This window comes from Oncorhynchus keta, chromosome 22, assembly GCF_023373465.1.
Source record: "Oncorhynchus keta strain PuntledgeMale-10-30-2019 chromosome 22, Oket_V2, whole genome shotgun sequence".
NCBI lineage: Eukaryota > Metazoa > Chordata > Actinopteri > Salmoniformes > Salmonidae > Oncorhynchus > Oncorhynchus keta.
In genome coordinates, this window is record NC_068442.1 from 24,901,694 (window position 1) to 24,926,105 (window position 24,412).

Consider the following 24,412-nt stretch of genomic DNA (forward strand, 5'->3'; position numbering starts at 1 on the left):
GGCAATCCAATGAACCCTTAGGTTGGCAGGAGTGAAACTGGAAAAAAAACAAAGGCTTTTCCAATGGTGTTCATAGTTGAGACACAGGGCTTAGCCATGCAAATGACCATACCTTGCCAAATACAGTAGAATGACTCACACATAAGGTGTGAAGTGGTGTGAGGTCAGTCTTCATCAAGGGATACTCCTTTATCACAAAGTAGGGATGAACATTATTGTGAAATTCTTATTTGACACAAATCAAGATAAGAAGTGGTTGATTTTGTAATGTTGTATTTTGCTCCATTGGCTACTTTAATGTTATATTTTGCTCCATTGGCTACTTTAGTGAAACCTGTAAGATCCCAGTGTTTCAGTGCTGTAGGAGTGTCTGATAAGTAGAGTGCTGTTTGGATAAGCTAATGGCTTGACTTTACATGACTCACAACTCTAGCAGATATGTTGAATCAATATTTAAAAGATAAACATTATTGTATCCAAAAGGCACTGCATAGCTGATGATAGTGATGAATAACACCATGAGGGGTTATTATGGCCAAATGTGGAAATGGTGATTATAGTTCCCTCAGAGGAAAGAGAGGAAAATGATTAAATAATGGAAAGCCAATCAGACTCTTCTAATAGGTTTGTATCCAGTTGATGTAACTCTGTAGTTCATCAAACATTTTGCCCCTCACTGAGAATACAGTACCGTGTGGAATTTCTACAATTATTTACAGAAATGACATGCATAATTGTGTATTATTTTTCTATAAAAATAATATATACTTCCAAAGCTGTTTCAATCTAAACAATGCAACAAGTAGTAGTGAATACCAGCAGCAGAAGTCTCTCCATCAAACTACACATGTACAGCTACAGGAACACACTCAGGCCATTTTGAATTGAATGACAATGAAAATAATGTTGCTAAACAGTATTGAATGGAGAATGAATGATGCATTCTTACTCAGCTAAGCAAATTGAAAGTGATTTCCTGCCTAAATATAGTGTTTGTAGCTACATTAGGTAAGACAACATTTTACCTTCAGATCCACAACAGCAGCTGACATTGCAAATAGCAGGCACTTTGTCTTTGTTTATTAAAATATGAAACAGAATATATAGTACAGTACATCAGAGCAGACAAAAACATATTCTCTTTTTTCTAAATGAGCATTACACAATGTTATTATCTAACCTAGCATAGACTTTGTTGAACACCACTGCACCACAATATAGTGCACTGTGGTTGTTATAGATTTGTTGCATGGTTGTAATGGCTATAGTGTGTTGGTTATTAGGAAGGCTGGAGATATCTCCACTTGATATTTCTACTTGATTTGTGGCCTTTTCTAGCGCAAATCTGAAACTGGAATAACAATCCTTGTCATGTCAAGGCAATGCACAATGGGCAATTGTTTCCCCCATGAAATAAACAATATAAAAGAAATGTTACTCTGCATGTCAAACTTGATTCCTTATTGTGAAAATGAGGTAGCAGTGTAAAAGGGTATGAAAGAAATGCCAGTTTGGCTGTGGTTTGAAGTTCGATCTCATATTTCATTTGACTGGGGGTCATCATCCGTGTAAACACAGACTGGAAGCCTTGTAAAAAGACAGAATAACTGAACAAGGCTAACATTGGAAGATTTTCAAATCAGTCAAATGATGTCACTTACACTAAACCATATCTAGCTTAATAGTCATCCAAAGAGCCCAGTGATGTGACCAAAATGTAAGGACTTGTGATTAACCTGCATAATGATGCCATAATTGGATTTATAGCTAAAATGTATGAAGTTTTATTGGTTGTCATCATTTGTCATTTAAAGTCCCCTTCCTGAAGGAATAACAAAGCAAAACACAGTAATAACAGCATAATAGAAATACTAGTAATAATAATAATTATATTCAATTATAATCATTATTATTATTAGAATTCCCCTGCTGTTCATATAACAAAACATTAAATATGTCTGAAATATGTTATTCATAAAGTAACTGTCAGGTCGAAAATCTCACTTATAAAAGTTCATATTTTGTATACCCAAATAATGCTGTTGATTCATCCTATATTCATATTTGCTGCCAAAGCATACATTTGAGAGATTTTTTTTTTTCAAAACCCACCCCTCAAACTTCTATCTCAAACTGACATTTAAAAAATGCTTGCTATTTCCTACTGAGGATATTCTTAAAGGCTGGTATATGCCCACACCATTCTGTCGTTAGGGTAAACCCACACCATTCCAACACAGAAAAGCTGCTTTTAAAGTACTTAAATCTGCATAGAAATGTGAGTTATTAATCTGTCCTTCTCATTGAAAGTGGTAGATCTGTTCTATGTTAAGTATCGTTTTTGCGTCTTTTACTTTTGGTTTTGTACACTAGTTTCAAACAGCTGTAAAATACAATGTTTTGCTTTATGTAAAAGATATTTCACAGCGGTTTAGATTGTACAATGATTCTCTACACTATACTTGCTGATATTGTCACATAAACTGAAATTTGGTGAACTATTAGAATTTTAGCAACCAGGAAATGGCCGGCATAGTACATTTTAATTTAATTTTTTTTGAAAGAATAACTATTTCTCTCATATTGTAATTCGTTTTAGGTCATATTTCATAGAAATCTGGACACAATGGACAGTTACTTTCAATCATAAATACAGCCGATGTGAATAGAGAAGCAGGACCAAGTCCACGTGAAAGGCTTTGAAGGGGCGGGGTTCCGTTGTGGCGCCTTGCTGCTGATCACATGCAGAAGGCATGGTGTTTGTAATTACACCACAAACGGCGTAGACACAGAGGCCCGAGCGGGAATGGAATGCACGGTGTATCCTACCACATAAACGCAGACATAGCATTGCACATCCTCTGCAAAGACAAGTGTGCAATTTCGTGCCATCGGGAGAAATGTATTTTTCTCTCAGATGTAAAATGAAAATGAGAAAGCAAGACAGGACCCAGCAGCTTTGATCAGCTGCTTGAGGAGGTCCGTTGCAGACCAGCTTAATCTACTGCCCCATGCTCTGATTAAACATAATGCATGTACATTATTCTCCATAAGCAGCATTGTCACTAACAGCATCATCTTCAGCATCTCGTCAATATCATCATCATCCTCATGATCATCACATTGACAATAGATAGCCTACTCATGTTCATATAATTACTTTTTGGTGGCCTATCTCAGCAGAATACATTTGAAAGAATTTCCTTAAAGCTTTGTAAATAATTCTAGTGCTACCAATTATGCACGCTTCCATGGGCTTTTACACTGTAAACCTTAAAATATAGATGATGATGGTGGTGTTGATGAGAGCTAAAACAGCTCTGCAGACCATCGACTGTGCAGGCATGGACATGCTCTCTTCCCTTTCTCTCTATAGTTGTAGTTGCATTAACCGAGGCATATTCTTCGTCAGTTATGATTTTGTATTTTTTGGGGGTCAATAAAAATAGGCTATAATATAATGGGATGTTGAAGTTGTGAGCAGGCTTCAGAGGTACAGGTTTTTAAACGAACAAGAGATAGCATATTGGGTATCTCTCCCAATGTGGCTATATACACATTATGATGTTTGAACACAGTGATGATATACTATAGCCTACAATCAGACTTTATCCTGTAAAATGAAAATTGGGATGATAAACTTAATAGAAACGCGAGTTGGCTGCATCAAACTGCTATCACATGAACTAAACTCGCAGGCACTAACTAGCCTACTTACTGTACATCTATTCATCGGCTATTGACAACCTCTCCCTTTTCAGTTGTAGGCCTATGACTGAAGCTCTCTCTAGCGCTGTCGGTGGACAATCAAACCAACACACCCACCTCTTGACACACTCGCATTTTCTCATTTCTTAGTTCTACTATAATATAGATAGCTAAACGGACTCTCGGAGCTCACAAATCATAGAGACTTGTCCTGAAAAACTAGCAATAGTTTAACAGTAAATCTGAAATTCAACATGGAGTCCCCTCCAGATCCAGCAAGCGACCCGGGCAACAGCGCCTCCGAGCCGGCTACCCCGGCCAGGGAAACCCCGGTAAACCTGGAGACGCTCCGAAAAGCGGACCATCCAGCCCCTGTTCGAAGGCAGACGTGTTCAAGCACCAACAGAGGTAAGAGGCCGACATCTCACATCACGAGAAATATTGATTGATTACCGATTTGATGCATCAAACTTCAAAATGAATTCTTTATATGGAGAATTTAAATTACGGAGGTCTCAAATAAGCCATATGTATAACTAAATGTTTAAAACCACCCGGAACATAAGATGTATTCCTATTGCGATACATTTTTAATGTTTACCATATTTATTATGATGAGAGAGTTGCTTCTGTGTTGCCTTAGGTGTTCAAGCACAACTGACAACTGACAGGTCCAACCGTTGTCGTATGATGTGTCATTGTGAGACAAATCAAACTCGGAATAAAACAGTTATAGTTAGGATAGTGTATTAAACAGGTCGATTACAATTGCCTAAAAACGCAAGCACGGCAACTAGCTATATTATCGTAGTACACGTGTATCAGGCTACACAATGGTGCTAAAGACAAGTGAACTTTGGGAAACTGTATGCTATCGACCACCAGTGCCTTCAACTTTAAAAGCGACATGTATTTTATGGTCGTATTTGTTTCAAAGTGACAGGCTACAGAATAGATAGTCTGTAATTGTGTGTGTGTGCGATATAGACGCATCAGCAGCAGGAATTTGATTTACCTTGCCTTGCGTGTGCGCGCCAGATCTTATACATTGTAGCGGACAGAAATGAAGGGTTGACAATTGCCTGATGGTGGACATGATGGACAGTGGACACTGGGATCATTTATCAAATAAATTATTTTATTGTGTTGGTCCCGTATACATGTATTACGAATATGCGAGATTGAGTACCGTCCGTGTTGTACAGTACAGACAGTATTTAGCCACACCCCCTCTAGACAGCTTCCATTCAATTTAGTTCATCCAAGTTAAATGGAAAATAATAATACTCAAAAGTACAGTATATTCACCTGCTATTATGACACTAAATTACATATTAGACATGTCAGTGTATTCATTGCTCTGTTGTTTGCATGAGCACATTTCCTCTGCGGAAGGGGTAGCCTATGTTTAGAGTGTGATATGGTGAATGTGGAATGTAAGCTGGTTATGTAACAGGTTTAGCCATGAACAGAGGCGCGCACTGAAAGAGAGAGAGAAAGCGAAAATCATTAGATATTATTTCACTTTGTGGATGAGTTCTTGACTCCTGAGGTCAAGACATGTGTAGGCTAATGGTTCTTAACACTACTCATTCCAGCTGCATAAGAAAATGATTTGTGTGAAGACGAGATAGTACTAAATTAAACAAACTTGGTAGATCCCAGCCAGTGCTCCGTTATGTAATACCCGGCAAAGGCAGGTAGTTATAAAGGCATTTTGGACAAAAGCTTTTTAGGTCGATCTCATGGCTGTTTTATGAAGAGGTCTGGCTTCTAGACGCTCCTAACCTGCTGACCCATATTCACCCCCACCCATTTATGCAGTGGATTAAAGTGTCTGGAAGAGGAAGACAGGAAAAATAATGCCTTTGCTCTGTTACGTAATGCTTGAATGGGTAAAAAAATGCATGTTCAGTGGGACAAGCCTCATTCAGAATGCTTTAGTTAAAGGGACATTTCCAAAATGTTCAACTTCATATTCATCGTTGTGTGTTTCTATGTTTTGTAGTAAAAAAGATAGAGGAAGATACATGTTTCCAATGACATCATCAGTGTGCATTGTGTGTGATATGGTTACATTGAGCTCTGTGCAAATATTTATGAGTGTATCACTCACTGTCCTACCAAAAAATATACCTGCTGGAGTAAGCCTGTGTAACCGGTGTGAAGTGGCTACTAGTTAGCGGTGTGCGCTAGTATTGTTTCAATCGGGGACGTCACTTGCTCTGAGACCTTGAGGTAGTTGTTTCCCTTGCTGTGCAAAATTAGGGCTTTGATGGAGTGATAGATAACGATGCTTTGAGGGTGATTGTTGTTGATGTGTTTAGAGGGTCCTTGGTTCGAGACCAGGTTGGGGCAAGGAGAGGGATGGAAGCAATACTGTTACACCTGTCTGTCATTCCCTACATGAGGGCTTTTATAATGTTGCAGTAAGGAGAAAACAAAATGATGTTATCTGGCATGCCAACTGATCTGTTACTGTTACACACACACACAAGCAAATCTGAGGCTCGTTCAAGGATAAACAGTGCAGAGTTTTGGACTGGGCATCATCACATCTGCAGCTTCCCTGAGTAACTGTGAGACTTCATCCGAAGGCTGTCAATTTACATAACAAGCCATTAATATTGATTGTTTCCGAATTTGCTCCTCACGAACTGAGGGATCCTGCAATATGAAAATAACACCCTTCTTTCCACTAATGATATCCACAGACCTCCCAGGCCCATTCTCTGACCCACTCAAGCCTTCCAGCACAGCTTCTGCTGAAGTAAGCCTTTCCTATAGGGTATTAGTGCTCAGGGTTAAAACAGTAAATGTTCATCCTCAGAAATTCCAATACACGGATGTGAAAAGGGAAAGGGTTCCTCAGTAAACGGCTAAGTGTCTGCAGTGTCTGAACCCAACACTGTAATCCTGGAAATGCTTTACTTGGCATTTTTATTGTTTCAATTTTTTTTGTGATCTCATATTGGATTGTGCCACCAACCAATAGCAATAAGAAATATTTCTAATCAATTCATGTATAGTGGACAAAATACCTAACAATGTTTCAGTTTCTATAAAAGCAATGTTTGAAAAAAGAAGCCTCTAGAGCTGGGTTTCCCAAACTCGGTCTTGCCCTAGCATGACACAACTGATTCAAATAATCAAAGCTTGATGATGAGTTATTTGCAACAGCTGTGTAGTGCTAGGGCAAAAACCAAAACCGGCACCGGCACCCAGGGTGTGTGGATGGGGCACCTACCGCGGACCGAGTTTGGAATCACAGAAACCACACAAAAAGTGTTGATAATTGAAAAATCTTACTTTAGGATTTTATCATATTTGTTAGAATTATTATTAAAAGAAACAGCTGGGGAAGAATAATAATGAAGTAAAAAAAAAATATTTGCCTGTTATTGAAAACTTGTTGAAGTGCTACAGGATAACTTTTGCCAGCATACCAAGGATATTCAAGGGAAATATATATGTTTTATTACTTGACAGACATGTGTGTTTCTATGTTTTGTGGTTAAAAAAAAGATAGAGGAAGATTTGTGTTTCCAATGACATCCACTACCGATTAGTAGACAATTAGTTGGCAATGCCTACTCATAATTGGTTAAAACCACAAAAGATGATGATTGTGCAGGGTGGCTTACCTATTATCTCAAACTTTGTTAGCTGTTTCCTGTCTGTCATGCAGGCTGAAGTTATACGACACTTTGTACATACAGTTGAAGTCGGAAGTTTACATACACCTTAGCCAAATACATTTAAACTCAGTTTTTCACAATTCGTGACATTTAATCCCAGTAAAAATTCTCTGTCTTAGGTCAGTTAGGATCACCACTTTATTTTAAGAATGTGAAATGTCAGAATAATAGTAGAGAGAATGATTTATTTCATCTTTTATTTATTTTCTCACATTCAAGCTGAGTCAGAAGTTTACATACACTCAACTAATATTTGGTAGCATTGCCTTTAAATTATTTAACTTGGGTCAAACGTTTTGGGTAGCCTTCCACAAGCTTCCCACAATAAGTTGGGTGCATTTTGGCCCATTCTTCCTGACAGTACTGGTGTTAATGAGTCAGGTTTGTAGGCCTCCTCGCTCGCACACGCTTTTTCAGTTCTACCACACATTTTCTATAGGATTGAGGTCAGGGCTTTGTTATGGCCACTCCAATACCTTGACTCTGTTGTCCTTAAGTGATTTTGCCACAACTTTGGAAATATGCTTGGGGTCATTGTCCATTTGGAAGACCCATTTACGACCAGGCTTTAACTTCCTGACTGATGTCTTGAGATGTTGCTTCAATATATCCACATAATTTTCCTACCTCATGATGCCATCTATTTTGTGAAGTGCACCAGTCCCTCCTGCAGCAAAGCACCCCCACAACATGATGCTGCCACCCCCGCTCTTCACGGATGGGATGGTATTCTTCGGCTTGCAAGCCTCCCCCTTTTTCCTCCAAACATAAAGATGTTCATTATGACCAAACAGTTCTAATTTTGTTTCATCAGACCAAAGGACATTTCTCCAAAAAAGTACAATCTTTGTCTGCATGTGCAGTTGTAAACCGTAGTCTGGCTTTTTTTAATGGTGGTTTTGGAGCAGTGGCTTCTTCCTTGCTGAGTGGCCTTACAGGTTATGTCGATATAGGACTCGTTTTACTATAGATATAGATAATTCTGTAACTGTTTCCTCCAGCATCTTCACAAGGTCCTTTGCTGTTGTTCTGGGATTGATTTGTACTTTTTGCACCAAAGTACGTTCATCTCTAGGAGACATAATGCTTTTCCTTCCTGAGCGGTATGGCAGCTGCGTGGTCCCATGGTGTTTATACTTGCGACTTTTTTTCTGAGGTATTGGCTGATTTCTTTTGATTTTCCCATGTTGTCAAGCAAAGAGGCACTGAGTTTGAAGGTAGGCCTTGAAGTAGATCCACAGGTACACTTCCAATTGACTCAAATGATGTCAATTGGCCTATCAGAAGCTTCTAAAGCCATGACATAATTTTCTGGAATTTTCCAAGCTGTTTAAAGGCACAGTCAACTTAGTGTATGTGAACTTCTGACCCACTGGAATTATGATACAGTGAATTATAAGTGAAATCATCTGTCTGTAAAGAATTGTTGGGAAAATTACTTGTGTCATGCATACAGTAGATGTCCTAATCGACTTACAAAAACTATAGTTTGTTAACTATTTGCGGAGTGGTTGAAAACTGAGTTAATAATAATTTTTTCAATTTTACCCCTTTTTACTCCCCAATTTCGTGGAATCCAATTGGTAGTAGTTACAATCTTATCTCATCGCTGCAACTCCTGTACGGACTCGGGAGAGGTGAAGGTCAAGAGCCATGCATCCTCCGGAACACAGCCCAACTGCTTCTTGACACAATGCCCATCCAACCCGGAAGCCAGCCGCACCAATGTGTCTGAAGAAACACTGTACACCTGGCAACCTGGTCAGCGTGCACTGTACCTGGCCCGCCAAAGGAGTCGCTAGTTGAACACAGGTGAGACAAGGTTATCCCTGCCGGCCAAACCCTCCCTAACCCGGACAACACTCGGTTCATTGTGTGCTGCCCCATGGGCCTCCCGGCCGGCTACAACAGAGCCTGGGCTCGAACCCAGAATCTCTGGTGGCACAGCTAGCACTGGGATGCAGTGCCTTAGACCACTGCACCACCTGGGAGGCTGAAAACTGAGTTTTAATGATTCCTAACCTAAACTTCCAACTTCAACTCTAGGTACCATTCCGTATGCAGTTATCTTTGGCTGAACATTGTTGGTCCAAAATAACCACGTCATTGTATGGTTTTCCCTTTCTGAACATTTAAGGGGACTTTCACCTCCACAGTCAGCCGATTGGTTCTATGTTGCGGACGGAGGGAGCCCTGTGGGCTGGAGTTGTGGCATGTGTTTACTCTGTGCTGACAGAAGATGGATGGCTCACGGGGGAGCAGAGGCCTCTAAACAAGGTTCTGCACAAAGCCTGTGAAAGCCTGAAGCTGGCACGGTGCTCACACTACCCCGTTGGACAGCAGCGTAAGTGAGGCTGTGACATTCTCAAATACCAGCTGGATTACGGTTGTCTGCTCGATGAGGAGGGCCAAGCAGCAGGTAGCCACCATGCGGACAGCCAGGGCACATCCTGGAGAGCAACTCGTTTGTGGCTTTCTTTTTTTGGCAGATAGACCTCCACAAAATAATGGTCTCTGTCTCTTGCTTTTGTTAATACTTCGAGGAGTGTGAGGTGTCCCAAAATGAAAAATGCATCATACTGGCTCTATTTCTGTATGTTTAAAGTTCTATATCTTAAAAACTTGATTGCTGACATTTAGGAAAACATTTAGGGACTATATCAACAATGGACTAATGGACCAAAATGTGTTTTTTGGTTAAGCCTAAACATCTGGAGTTATAGCTCCAAACTTCACATGTATTTGATAGCTCTGAGTGTTTGATATTGATGCTCTATAGAACTTATTCTGTTTGTACCAAGTAGGCCTACAGGTTATGTTATTTGAGGAGAAAAAGCTAGGTCTATGAAGTTTGATCATTTGTTTCTATTCGAAAGTTTATTAACAAAGTTAATCCATCGCTTGCCCCAATTTACTTTATTGACGAAACATAGTTTATTGGCTTTTAAACTTCACTGAAAGTTTTGTCCTTGTGGGACAGTTTTTCTTTGGAGTCCACGTCAGCAGTGGCTCAACTGGGGCTGGCAAGGAAGTCTCGGCTGGTGACTAGAAGCAGATTTGATGTGAAATCTCCAGCGGTGAGCGACAGCTCTGATCTGTGGCCCATTTACTGAAGTTAATATCTGAGATAGAAAGTTTGAATAGTAATGAACTGAAATACTCCAGATGCATTATTGGAGGGTGTTAAAGGAGTCTATATTTAATGCTGCACACTGTGACCTAAGCAGTGCTGTTGTATAGCATGTCCCTGCAGTATATGAAGTGGACCCCTCTGAAGAGGCCTCGTGGGAGAGGGAGGTGGTGAGTAGAGGATATGGGATCACTCAATGGAATTCTTATGACACATCCAAGCCAAGTCCTTAGCAGCTCTACTGGTCTGGAGAGTGTACAGAAGTTGAAAAGGTATGTGAGGTTTCCTTTAGTGAGAACGTTTTCAGGGGCTTATGATCAATGAACAATCCAACATTGGTATGACCTCGAATTCCTATCACCTGAACGTAATCAAGTCTTTGTGCAGTTTGTGAAAATCTACCATTGCACCATATTCATACTTGTCTTTTCATAAGTTTTACGTGAATTGGACATGCATGCAATAAAACCGTTCATCGAAGTCACATATATTATTCCTAATGCAGGGAGTGGAGCACCAACATGTGTTGAGCACTTGAAATGCAGAGCGCCATAGAGCCTTTCCCAGGCCTGACGTGCGTGTGCTGTATTTTAAAACAGCAAGAGGTAACAGTGTAAAACCTGTGGTATTTGAGCAGAACACCCCCCAGAGTCCCTTAGCTATTGTTATTCTGGTGAAATGTCTCTCTTGTTGTCCCGTGTTGTAAGGACTATGTTGGACGATTGTGAGTTCAGACAGAAAATAAATGCAAAATATAGCCTGTCTATGTAGCGGTAGAAAACTGCACACCACTGAGTCTGAGGTGAAAGTCATGTTGATCCTCCAACTGTCTTTTTAAATGGATGGTGATTGTGGATATTTTTGAAATTTTTTTGCGATATTGTCTCAGGTTTTCATCTTCAAATGTCCGTTCACAAAATGCGTTTAACATGGTTGTTAAAGCAAATTTGGTAGACATTTTCTGGAACTTGACTTGACATTTTATTTGTCTGAATACACCATTTTAGTTGCTTCTTTGCATATTGTGTTCTATGTGTTTTTGTAGGTTTGTGTGTGTTTACTGCACTTTATTTGTGGGGGTTTAGGATAATGCGACCTCCCAAGTTCCTTGAAACCAAACTATGTTTGCGTTGCTTCTTTAGTATGCAGCTATGTTGTATGTAATATACACTGACTGTACAAAACATCCTAATATTGAGTTGCACCCCCTTTTGCCCTCAGAACAGCCTCAATTTGTGAGGGCTGTGGTTCTAACAGAAGGGCTAAGGTAATGCGAATAATTTATTTTAATTCAATTGTTTCAGCCTTTAATTAATGTGCTTTTGGTTCACTTTTGTCAAGTAGACACTGGAGTATTACACATTTAAACAAAGTTTATTTGTCACTTTTTGAGACAAAATATGAACAACTTGAAAATCAGTGTCATTTTCATTGGCTTGAGAATTTATATTGGAGTAAGAAGCGAGACCTAATCTTGTATCTGAATCAAAAAGAGAGAGATACAGATTCATTCCCTCCAGGTACTGCTGCCACTTAATCGAATTAGCGCCACTCTCAGGCTTGACGGATTCTTCAAACACCCCTGGTGACTTCTGAGTGCCGATTACAATCAGCTACTATTTTCAGCGTTTGATTAAAATCTGGCGAGGTTGGACAGAATTTTTTAGAGAGCAGAACCAACTAATTATTAATATTGGAACCCATCTCTCCATCTTTTTCACCAATTACAGAATGCCAATGGACTTGAGTGGTTAAACAATACCCAAAAGTATTAATCATGTTGAATCACATCGGATGTGAAACTATTAGCTTATTCTTATTTAAATATCACACAGGTGTCTGGAGCATATTGTCCAAAGACGTGCCTTTTACTGACCCTTCAGGCTTCCTCCATAACGACTACTTCCTAATTGTGAGACTTGGCATTCATGTGCACTTGTTTTTTTCCATTGCTAGAGGCCCTCTGCAGGTTTCTAGTACATTTATATTTATTTCATAGACAAACACTGCGTTTGATATAAGATACTGTAAACATACAACCAAGCTACAGTTTCATATGCACTCCACCCATTTACTAAGAGACAATGACAATAAACATAATTGATTCTAATTCTCCACTTATGTTGACAATAATTCTTACCCCAATTGTTCCATTTTCATCATCCAAAAAAGTATGATAATCTTTCTCAGTAAGAATAAAGAGGACATTTGTTCCTTTGTTATTTAAAAAAACTGATTTTAAATATGAATAAGCCACTAATGAATATATGATTATTGTCTGTGTGGATTGATTGCTGTAGGAGGTGCGTTAAGATAGAGTGGGTGCTGCTAGAGCATGAGGTTCCATCAAAGCTGATGTGCAGATCTGTGGTAGACAGTGATTGAAAGTTGGACTCACTCTTCACCATGTTTGCAACACCAATCATGCTCACATCCTCTGACAAAAGTTGATCTGTCTTATCGATCAATATTTGCTACTTTATTTTCCTAATGTAGTACAATACATTAGCAATAATTAACAGCATGTCGGGATATTAAAAGGCTATTTTTAAGTGAGAGACGGAAATAGATACACAGAAATAGGAAGATGGAAGTCCTGGGTCAATGTTCCTGTTGAGAGTGAGATATTACGACAGAGCGCCCTCATAGAATCCTATGGGGATCGCAACAGGGATTTTACATTAGGTTATTATACTGAACAAAAAATATAAATGCAACATGCAACAATGTTTTTTTTTATTGAGTTACAGTTCATATAAGCAAATCAGTCAATTTAAATAAATTAATTAGGCCCTAATCTATGGATCTCACATGACTGGGCAGGGGCGCAGCCATGGGTGTGCCTGGGAGGCCATAGGCCCACCCACTTGGGAGACTGGCCCACCCACTGGGGCCCAACCAATCAAAATACATTTTCCCCCACAAAATAACTTTATTACAGACTGAAATAGTCCTCGGTATCTTCAGCTGTCTGGGTGGCTCGTCTCGGACGATCCTGCAGGTGAAGAAGCCGGAATGTGGAGGTCCTGGGCTGGCATGGTTACATGTGGTCTGCGGTATTGAGGCCGGTTGGACGCTTATGATAGAGAAATTAACATACAATTATCTGGCAACCGCTCTGGTGGACATTCCTGCAGTCAGCATGCCAATTGTATGCTCCCTCAATTTGAGACATCTGTGGCATTGTGTTATGTGACAAAACTGCACATTTTAGAGTGGCCTTTATTATCCCCAAAACAAGGTGCACCTGTGTAATGATCATGCTGTTAAATCAGCTTCTTGATATGCCCCACCTGTCAGGTGGATGGATCATCTTAGCAAAGCAGAAATGCTCACTAACAGGGATGTAAACGGCAGGTAGGCGGCAGGTAGCTTAGTGGTTAGAGCGTAGGGCCAGTAACCGAAAGGTTGCTGGACTGAATCCCAGAGCTGACGAGGTAAACATCTGTCGTTCTGCCCCTGAACAAGGCAGTGAACCCACTGTTCCCTGGTAGACTCATTGTAAATAAGAATTTGTTCTTAACTGACTTGCCTAGTTCAATAAAGGTTCAATTTAAAAAATAAACACATTTGAGCACAACATAGAGAAATAAGATTTTTGTTCGTATGGAACATTTCTGGGATCTTTTATTTCAGCTCATAAAACATGGGACCAACACTACATGTTGCGTTTATATTTTTGTTCAGTGTTTATATAGTTTTTTCAGGTCTTTTACTTTGATAAATAAAATAGACTAATGTCAAAATCTTTTTTAAATGTGAGGTAATATTAATTAGGGGTGGCTTGCTATGCTCGTAAATGGCAGCTTGCTCCACACGCAGTGTGTTGGGCTCTCTTACCTGGCGTAGCGCCACAATGTCTTCTCAAAGAGCCACTTCATCTCTGCCAGGGACAGGTGGAAATTTGCACAGTTCTAATTGGACAAAGTGCCTTCCAAACTCTCAGCCATCTCTCACACATCAGATTACCATCAGGCAGAACAAGTGTCAACATAGCTTTTTCTCTCTCTCTCTCTCTCTCTCTCTCTCTCTCTCTCTCTCTCTCTCTCTCTCTCTCTCTCTCTCTCTCTCTCTCTCTCTCTCTCTCTCTCTCTCTCTCTCTCTCTCTCTCTCTCTCTCTCTCTCTCTCTCTCTCTCTCTCTCTCTCTCTTTCTCTCGTTCTCCCTCTCTCGTTATCTGTCTCTCGCATTCTCTCAATGTTTCTTTCCATGCCTCCTAGTGGCCCGGGGCACACTATACAGCATTGATTTCCAGATTACTAGAAAGACATACGTTTATAAACAGGGACAAATACACAGTAAACATCTGGCTGACATATTACATTTTGAGTCTTGTCTGCATCATCGGCACAGATGTATATCCATGTGCTGATTTGAATCCGGGAAGGGGAAGGGCCAGGAGAGATTGATGGCGGTCTCCCCAGTCAGACAGATAACACCTGATTTTGCCTGCAGGGGGTTAGACTAGCATGCAGCTCCACTGGCCCTCAGACACACAGCAGACTAGACTGAGGATGTGAACCATTCCTCCACTTAATGCAAATGCAGGGACACATTCAGAGATGATCCCTGGATACTTGTGCCAACAAAGCCATGAGCACTTCGCACCTCATGATCCATGCATCAGCTGCACCTGGGACAAAACCCACACAAGCAATAGAGCCCATTCACAGAAGTACAGTGGGGCAAAAAAGTATTTAGTCAGCCACCAATTGTGCAAGTTCTCCCACTTAAAAAGATGAGAGAGTCCTGTAATTTTCATCATAGGCATACTTAAACTATGACAGACAAAATTAGAAGCAAAAATCCAGAAAATCACATTGTAGGATTTTTAATTAATTTATTTGCAAATTATTGTGGAAAATAAGTATTTGGTCAAGAACAAAAGTTTATCTCAATACTTTGTTATATACCCTTTGTTGGCAATGACAGAGGTCAAACAATTTTCTGTAAGTCTTCACAAGATTTTCACACACTGTTGCTGGTATCTTCAATGCCCTTGCTGATGGAAGGAGGTTTTCACTCAAAATCTCACGATACATGGCCCCATTCATTCTTTCCTTTACGCGGATCAGTCGCCCTGGTCCCTTTGCAGGAAAACAGCCCCCAAGCATGATGTTTCCACCCCCATGCTTCACAGTAGGTATGGTGTTCTTTGGATGCAACTCAGCATTCTTTGTCCTCCAAACACGACGAGTTGAGTTTTTACCAAAAAGTTATATTTTGGTTTCATCTGACCATATGACATTCTCCCAATCTTCTTCTGGATCATCCAAATGCTCTCCAGCAAACTTCAGACGGGCCTGGACATGTACAGGGGGACACGTATGACACTGCAGGATTTGAGTCCCTGGCGGCATAGTGTGTTACTGATGGTAGGCTTTGTTACTTTGGTCCCAGCTTTCTGCAGGTCATTCACTAGGTTCCCCCGTGTGGTTCTGGGATTTTTGCTCACTGTTCTTGTGATCATTTTGACCCCACGGGGTGAGATCTTGCGTGGAGCCCCAGATCGAGGGAGATTATCAGTGGTCTTGTATGTCTTCCATTTCCTAATAATTGCTCCCACACTTGATTTCTTCAAACCAAGCTGCTTACCTATTGCAGATTCAGTCTTCCCAGCCTGGTGCAGGTCTACAATTGTGTTTCTGGTGTCCTTTGACAGCTCTTTGGTCTTGGCAAAAGTGGAGTTTGGAGTGTGACTGTTTGAGGTTGTGGACAGGTGTCTTTTATACTGATAACAAGTTCAAACAGGTGCCATTAATACAGGTAACGAGTGGAGGACAGAGGAGCCTCTGAAATAAGAAGTTACAGGTCTGTGAGAGCCAGAAATGTTGCTTGTTTGTAGGTGACCAAATACTTATTTTCCACCATAATTTGCAAATAAATTCATTAAAAATCCTACAATGTGATTTTCTGGATTTTATTTTCTAATTTTGTCTGTCATAGTTGAAGTGTACCTATGATGAAAATTACAGGCCTCTCTCATATTTTTTAAGTGGGAGAACTTGCACAATTGGTGGCTGACTAAATACTTTTTTTACCCCACTGTACATCATGCACTACCACACACAGACACACAAAAAGATACCAAATCCACACACATGCCTGTTTGTAAATATTATCATAAGTAGTCAAGGTTCTATACAGTTCCATCTATACAGTATCTTTCAGCTATCATATAATTACAGGAATTGAGCTATGTGTACATTAGTTTGGCCATTGTATTTGTCGTATGACACCTGACTGGGAATGTGTAAGCGGTCGGTCAATGCTGAGGCCTCTGTGTGTGTACAGTACAGTACAGTAAACCTGAGGCACCACTGTGATTATCTCACCGCACTGTTATCTTCACAGTTTGATGCTGCACCATCCTGCCCTGCCTGCTCAAAATATCTACAATGGCATCTTGTTTTGACCCTGACATGATTCTTGGAAGGAGTCCTTTGAAAACCACTCAACTGCTATTTCACCTATAAAGCTGAAAATATCTCCTGAATTATTTATTAGTGATAGACCAAGCAGGTTGTAGAGAAGTAATCATTGTGGAATAACTTTAGCGCACCTCTCGAATTGATATAGGCGTAGGATTGAGGTCCTAAGGTATACAGATGCAGGATCTTATTTGGAGCCAATTTGCTACTTCAGGTAGATAATCCTTCAGCAACAGGAAATATGAATTATTATGTTGATTATACAGTAATTCGTGACATTTGTTTGTAGAGTTGATACACTTTAAAGTGGAAATTACAAACTTTAGAAGCCTTTTTAAAACAGGAACATTCTCAGCAACAAAAGAGTGATCAAATTAAGATCCTACATCTGTACGGTGTGTATAGGATGCAATTGGATGTATAAGCCTTGCTACCCACCGTCTATGTAAATACAGGAACAGACATGCACTATTATCATGGAGGCTATTGAGATGATTACAATGGAAAAATCTGTACCTGTGGTTAGTCATAATGATGTATTTTTTATTATACCACAACACAGACAAACAATGCCTGCTATGACTGAGCAGTATGCCTAGTAATGTCATGTTTTATATTGTTCTGAACAAAGAAAAATATATGAAATAAGTCCTTTTCTGGAAAAACAAGTAGTGTAGCACGACTCCTTAGTGTTTGAAAGCAGATGGTGAAAGGCTGCCGTATAATGGATCTCAATATTAACTGTAGAGCATGCTGGGAGTGTTGGTGGATCGTGTACGACAGAGTAAAAGAGAAGCAGTGACCTTCTGTCCCGTCATTTATCCCCTCGTGCCCCCCACGCTGCTCTCAAATTACTTTGTTTTACCCAATTAAAGGAGCCGGCTGGGCATCAACCAGGCTGCCATTTTTCGCTCACCTGGACTCATGTGACATTATTGCTCTGTCATCGGGTGAGATTGGCTTCAGTGGGAGTCTCCAGGCTGCAGCAGCACAGCAGAATCCTCAGTGTTCAATGAGATTAATGCAGTGATTCTCCGCCTCACTGGAGTCTCATTCAGCTCACTCACACTACATACAGTACATCCTCCTCTGTACAGAGCACAGCCAACATCATACTGTGCAGAATGTTTCAGTAGGTCATGTTACTCTCCTATGTAGATACTGATAGAGTGTGTATGAATCAGTGCCATCTCCAAAAATGACTAATGCATTTTGACCAGTACAGCATTTCTAAATATTTATCTTTATCACTTCAGATATGTAGACATGGCTGTTGTTCACAAGTTGTCTTGTTATGGATAAAGATATAACATGGTCTCTGTGTATCCTTGTATAGTCTGATGACAGAGAGGACAACGGCCCAGAAAGACAACAATGTTATGCCAGAGGATATGTTCAGGGCTGGGGGGTATAGTGGTTAACAGCCATACGAGCACAGATGATATGCTTGAAGGGCCTGAGCCCTGTGCCAGCAGTGACAGCTGGGAATTGAACGAGCCTGGGCCATGTGGCGTCTCTTCGCTGAGACACCACTGGGTCTAGGCAAGGCTCATCTCTGTAGTCCTCCTCCTCATTGTGGCCAGCCGCTCTCCTCAGCCCGGTGGGGGAACGAGCCCCTGGTCCCGCTTGATGAGGACTGACTAATAGCGGTTACTTTGAAAGCCGATGGGGTTGTTTGAGGAGGAGTGTCTTTTACTTCCCTCCAGCTTGGCTTGGCTGAGCATTCGTCAGGCCGCCTATCTTTGCTGCTCTGCCCACTCAATGGTCCCCCAAGGGTCCCTCACGTCTGCCATTTGTTTCACTTTCAAATAAAAGTTGATGATTTACCAATAAAGATATAAATAGTATTTTGACGATGGCTGTAGGCATATGGAAAATGCTTTGTCACAATATCATTACTTTCTACAGAAATTCAGGGAGGACAAAATAACAGATTGTGAATTAAGAAGAATATATTTATTCACCACTAAGTGTTTATTTATCCCCTGAAATTCAGTTGCCTACTAATAAAGTAATGTCCCAATAATGTCCCCCCCCCCCCACACACAAAATACAAATTTGGTCACAAAACCAAAATTCACCAAGTAAGTTGATTCCTATTTTCAATTAGCTTAATTTTCAATACATTTATCCAGCCTGTCAAGAAATGAGTAGTGCTCTTGACCCCTGTCCCCTCTGCACTGTATAACTCAGAGTGGTGGGAGGGCCTCTGCCTCCAGGGACAGACCCTGTTCTTCCTGCCCTCCTCGTTACCATCACCAGCTCTGCTTCCTTCATTCTGGAGATTCCATTAGGAAGTTGGACATGTCCTTGGAAGTCTCCTCTCTCTAACTTCTCTTGTCTTCACCCCCTCTCTCTCTTTCACTCTCACATTTTTTTCCTTCTAGGGAGGAGGTCATAATGGCGAATTTGATATAAGAGCTGATCGGCTTCCGTGGAGCACCTTTTCAGCTCCAAACAACTGGCATAGGCTTGCTGCTGGAAATATTATGCAGCATAAAGAACGTTGGCCAATTCCCTGAGAAATGTCCCGAAGACATGAGAACTTTTGTCTGCATACATTTTCACCGGTTCCGGCTAAAAGAAAATGGAGGTTGAAACAAAATAAATGTATTTCACCTGGGGAGTGAAAAAGTTCCCCTATTTGCATGTTAGACCACTTATCCTTGTATTCCATTATGTGGTTATTAAATGGTTGACTAGATTCCTATACAGTGCTGCCTGTCTATCTCAGCCTGGCCTGGCTGTTCATTGCTATGTGCTGCTCAGTTTTGTTTTGATGTTGATCTAAGCTCTTGCTCTAACCTATTGCATAGCATTGCAGCTCTTAGGCCAAACATAAAGATTGGGAAGGAGTAACAGATGTTAGTGGTTGCATAATAGCCAAGAAAGAGGCGGCCGGCTGTGATGTTGTACAGTGATGTGATCAAAAGGTTTTAATTTAAGCTGACCCCTCTGTCTCAGTGGTATCCCAAGGCTGCCTCTCGGCTGGAGCTGACAAAACACAGGCCCCCATCATTGTGCAGGTCTGCTGGATGAAGGAATAGAAGAGCAAATTGGCCCTGAATATACTAGTCCCATACGAACCTACACTGTACCATAGGAACATGTATAATGTATTGCAGAGCTGAGATTATTTGACAGTACTTTATATTTCACATATGACAATGGTAATCAGGGCTTAAATTTGACAAAGCGTGTGAACAAGTATATAATTTTTCTTTTAACTTTTTAAAATGTGGTAGTGCAAAGGAGCAGAAACAGTCAAATAGGGCTGGGAATTGCCATGGACCTCACAATATGATATTATCACAATATGTATTGCGTTGGCTCTAACAATTCTTTATGTATAGATTAATATCCTCCACAAATAATATTGCAATATATAACAATCGATTTCCCCACCACCACTAACGTGCACTGCACTGTACATATGGTCACTGCACAATTAACCTTGCCTTCATGTCAGATGGCAGTTTGTATTTCAGATTGAACAATGGCTATTTTAAATTCTGAGCATGATCTTCAGGAGCATAGAAAGATGAAAAGCTATTATTTGGATAAATGAATATAAGTGCATTTTTTAGTTTTTCGTATTGTTAAAGGTCTCTCACCAGGCAGCCTCGCCAGGCAGATTTTCATCTCAAATAAAATTAATTCGGATATGACATTTTAATTGGAACACTATTCCCATTAATTGGACAAATTAGAGGGTGCCTGTTGGGGGACAGGTAGTCTCTCAGGGAGGTGATTTGGAATTCACCGTTTCGATTTAGAATTCACCAACAGCTTTGTTTAATTTGTGTGGCAGCCAGTCAGAGGATGTGTGAGGGCTGTTCTTGTGCTCGAGGTCTCGGCACCACTCAAGGCTCACATTGTCTTCATTATAAGCGATTAAGGAATAGGTCAATTTAGTGTGCTTGGCTGGTCTGAGCAGTCTGTATGAAATGGCTTCATTTTCATCTGTTCAGGATCTGTGGGTCTGGTTGGTCAGTTAGGTAGCCAATATGAGCAGTCACTTTTTTGTCTGATTACCGTACATGTCAGAGTGAGTCAGGGCAGTATCTTTTTAAGGGTTGCTTTGCTTGTGCTCTTGCTGTGTGTGTACGCGTACGTGTGTGTGTGCGTTTGTTCACACTCTGTGTGCTCAGTTTCAGTCTGTTTGCCGTCTGTGCTGATGAGCTGCTGTCTGATTAACAACAAAATGCAGTGTTCTGCCTGCAGCGTCTACTACTGTGAGCAATTAAGCATGATTGTTTTTATTTATTTTTATCTAGAAATGTGTTTTATATTCTTTCACAAAAACATATGGAGACATGTTTGCTGAAATGGAAAACAGATCCTATAACATAACGTTGTAACATAACATTTTTGTAGTATGGCTTCAAGCTTGTTGACAACCAAAAAGTGTTGGGAATGGTCTTCCAGGAGATTGAACGTCTTTGTCATATTTCAATATGTACTCGTTTTAATCATAGTTTCCTTCTACTGAGTGTGTTTCACGTAAACTAAATGCATCATTTGATCAAATATTTTGTTAATTGGTTTACCAGACACACCATATGGGAGGCTGCACCGTAGTAAATGCTGTCCAGAAAGAGTTGACACTCACTAACCATAAAATGTGAATTAGATATTCTAGGGCAGGTGGTCCACCTGTCTGTCGGTGTAGGAAATTTGGACATTCGGTAAGGAGAGAGAAAAGGTGCCAGGGGGGACCAGGTGTAGATAAATTGTGCCCCATATGTCATCTGATTAAGAAGGAAATTGGGTATTCATTCTGTACAGGCCGCACAAACCTTTCCATTTAATCAATTTAATTGTTGGAGCAATGTTCCTTCTCTTTATACGACCTGTTTTCACCAGTATCACACATACAGTATATACATAGAAACATGGGAATCCCAGTTGCTATGCTGAGCAATATTTGTTTAAGACTTACTTGAAAGGGAGCATATTGAAATTCATATCCAATGTAATTCAGCGTTTTGAAATGATGTGGTCTCTCTGCTACCAGATTACTGTGTGTCAACAGAAACCATGAACACCTGTGAAGAAGAGAACACAAAGCTCTGTTTGAGGCCTGAATAAAAGTTCTGACTACATTTAATTGTCTAATTTAATCAAGCAGTAAATTAAAACTTGTCAGTTATCAATAAAACATTATTAATTTAACTGTTGCTCAAGTACAGAGGAAGATGGCCATGATGGCATTCCAAGAAGAGAAACCAGAGAGAATCTTACTCTTAGGGTGTCTTCCTTATATACTTCCAAATTAGCCCACCGTGCCTATACTGGGATTGCTGATCAGAGGCCTGATTGGAGTACAGTATAGAGGAGTGAAGTGGGTGTGTAGAGGATAGGGGAGTGAAGAGGGAGAAGGGGCACGCAGATACTGGAGGGGCCAGAGGGAGAAAGTTCCTCCATGCCTGTCAGAGTTTGAGTAAGTTGGAAAATTGATGGAGCCCACAGGCAGCACTGCTAATTTTAGTTGAAATCACCTAAGTGGTTTGGCTAATTTATCCATCCTCCTCGGCCTCATCCCCTGGAATTAAACTCTCCCCCCTCCACACCCCCTCCTCCCCATCCCTCCCAGATCTATCCACATAGCGTGAAGGTACCAGGAGGTGACAGTGAGAACAGAAGGGTATTTTATGCCCAGCTGACTCTGAGAGTGCTGGGTAGTTTCAACCTCTTGTAATACATGTATTCCGTTTGACCCTTAACGACACTTGTTTCAATGATGTGTTCTTTTTTTAATGATTTATGTCAGTTGAAAAGGAAAATCAGGAGAGGTGAGTAAAAGCAGGGTCAGTATCACCTGAAATGCTGGCTCAAAATATGACATAGCCACTAAATAAAAGTGAGTCAAGATCTAGACATGGAGCCTGAGCTTAGGTTTCCGAAGTTGGCATAGAAGTGTTGAAGATGAAAGTCAAGAACTGAACAGGTGACACTGGCAATGAGATGTAGAGAAGGTCTGACAGGAGAGTCTGGAACAGAAACTGGACCCATGAGGTCCATACCCTGGACCTGTAGAAATATGGCTGTTTGCTTTGCATTGCTGTTTCCCCTTAATCAAGATCCAGTATTGCCTCTAAGATTTCATCTTGTCTTTATTTCTTGTTTCTTTGAACATTACCTAACAGAAGCGTAAGGAAAAGGAATGTAAAATGGAACTTAAATTGCCATGACGGTCAAAGGTCGGTATAGAATGAACGGTATAGCTGAACATTTTTCTCCCCAGTAATTAAAATCCTCTTATGCTCTTTGTAGCTGCTTGTAGGTTCGTCAGAAAGAAAGTCCTTGGAATTCAAATGTAGAGATAAGACGAGAGGGGGCTGTCAGGGTTATTCACATGCTAATTACGTTTATTTATTTGAATCTTTTTTTGCTTTTATAGACATCTTGAATATGTAATGCATCCCTATGATAAGGAGGAACAGAAAATGCATTGTCAAAATACAAATACGGTAACTTGAGATTGCTCTTAAAGATTCAAATTATAACAAAGCAAACACGGAAATCAAATCACCAGCTAAATTGTTTGCCATTAAAGAAGTCACAAGATGATTAAGTGATTCTGATTGTTTGTCTGCATTTGTCATTACATTTGAATACCTTTATTTAACTAGGCAAGTCAGTTAAGAACAAATTCTTATTTACAATGACGGCCTAGAACGGACGACACTGGGCCAGTTGTGCGCCACCCTATGAGACTCTCAATCACGGCCAGTTGTGATATGGATTTGAACCAGGCTGTTTAGAGTGATGCCTCAAGCACTGAGATGCAGTGCCTTAGACCGCTGTGCCACTTAAATGCCCAGGATAGTCAAAAAAGTTATGTTCCTGTGTTTTATATATATTTCCACACTCTGAAGTTGGAATAATATTGTGAAATTGTGAAAATTAGTTGTTTGAAAAGACCACCTGAAAATTCATCCTGTTTTGCTGGGATGGAGTTTTGACCTACCTGGTGACATCACCAGGCGGTACATTTGTTAATAGACCAATAAGAAAGAGAGTTGCAAACCTCTCTGCCAATAACAGCTAGTTTTCACTTTTCCCCTCCCCACTCAGACCACTCCTAGACGGTTCCAGAAAAATTATTGCTTAAGAAATGTATCTTTGCTAAGAAGCTATTTTTGTTTCTTTTTTAAAGCAATTTTTATTGAAACAGTCACACTAAGGTACTTACCGAGAAATGATTTGATACTGATATACAAATACCTGAATTGGGCCTTTAAGGAGGGATAAAGCAAGTGAGAAATCTGCAGCAGATTGGTCAGCTTGTCAGCATATTTAACGCTAATAAGAAAGAGAAGTACAGCAGCGTAGCTGAGTTCTCAAGTAAACTGTTGTGGGTTTTCTAGGATTTGTATTATTATCTTGTTTTCTACTACCTAATTGAATCGCAAAGCCCTTATCTATTGTGCTCTAATGGGT

General features: G+C 40.4%; 1 protein-coding gene across 2 annotated transcripts in view; it reads left to right on the top strand.

Moving 5' to 3' along the window:
• Positions 1 to 3,790: 3,790 nt before the first annotated feature.
• The window catches only part of LOC118401225 (nuclear receptor ROR-alpha A-like), a 268,749-nt gene continuing 248,127 nt past the window's right edge, over positions 3,791 to 24,412 (top strand). For both annotated transcript variants that reach the window (XM_035798563.2, XM_052474939.1), the window contains exon 1: positions 3,791 to 4,116. In XM_035798563.2, coding sequence (XP_035654456.1) covers positions 3,963 to 4,116 — 154 coding nt within the window. In that variant the 5' untranslated portion in view covers positions 3,791 to 3,962. The remainder of the gene's footprint in view (positions 4,117 to 24,412) is intronic.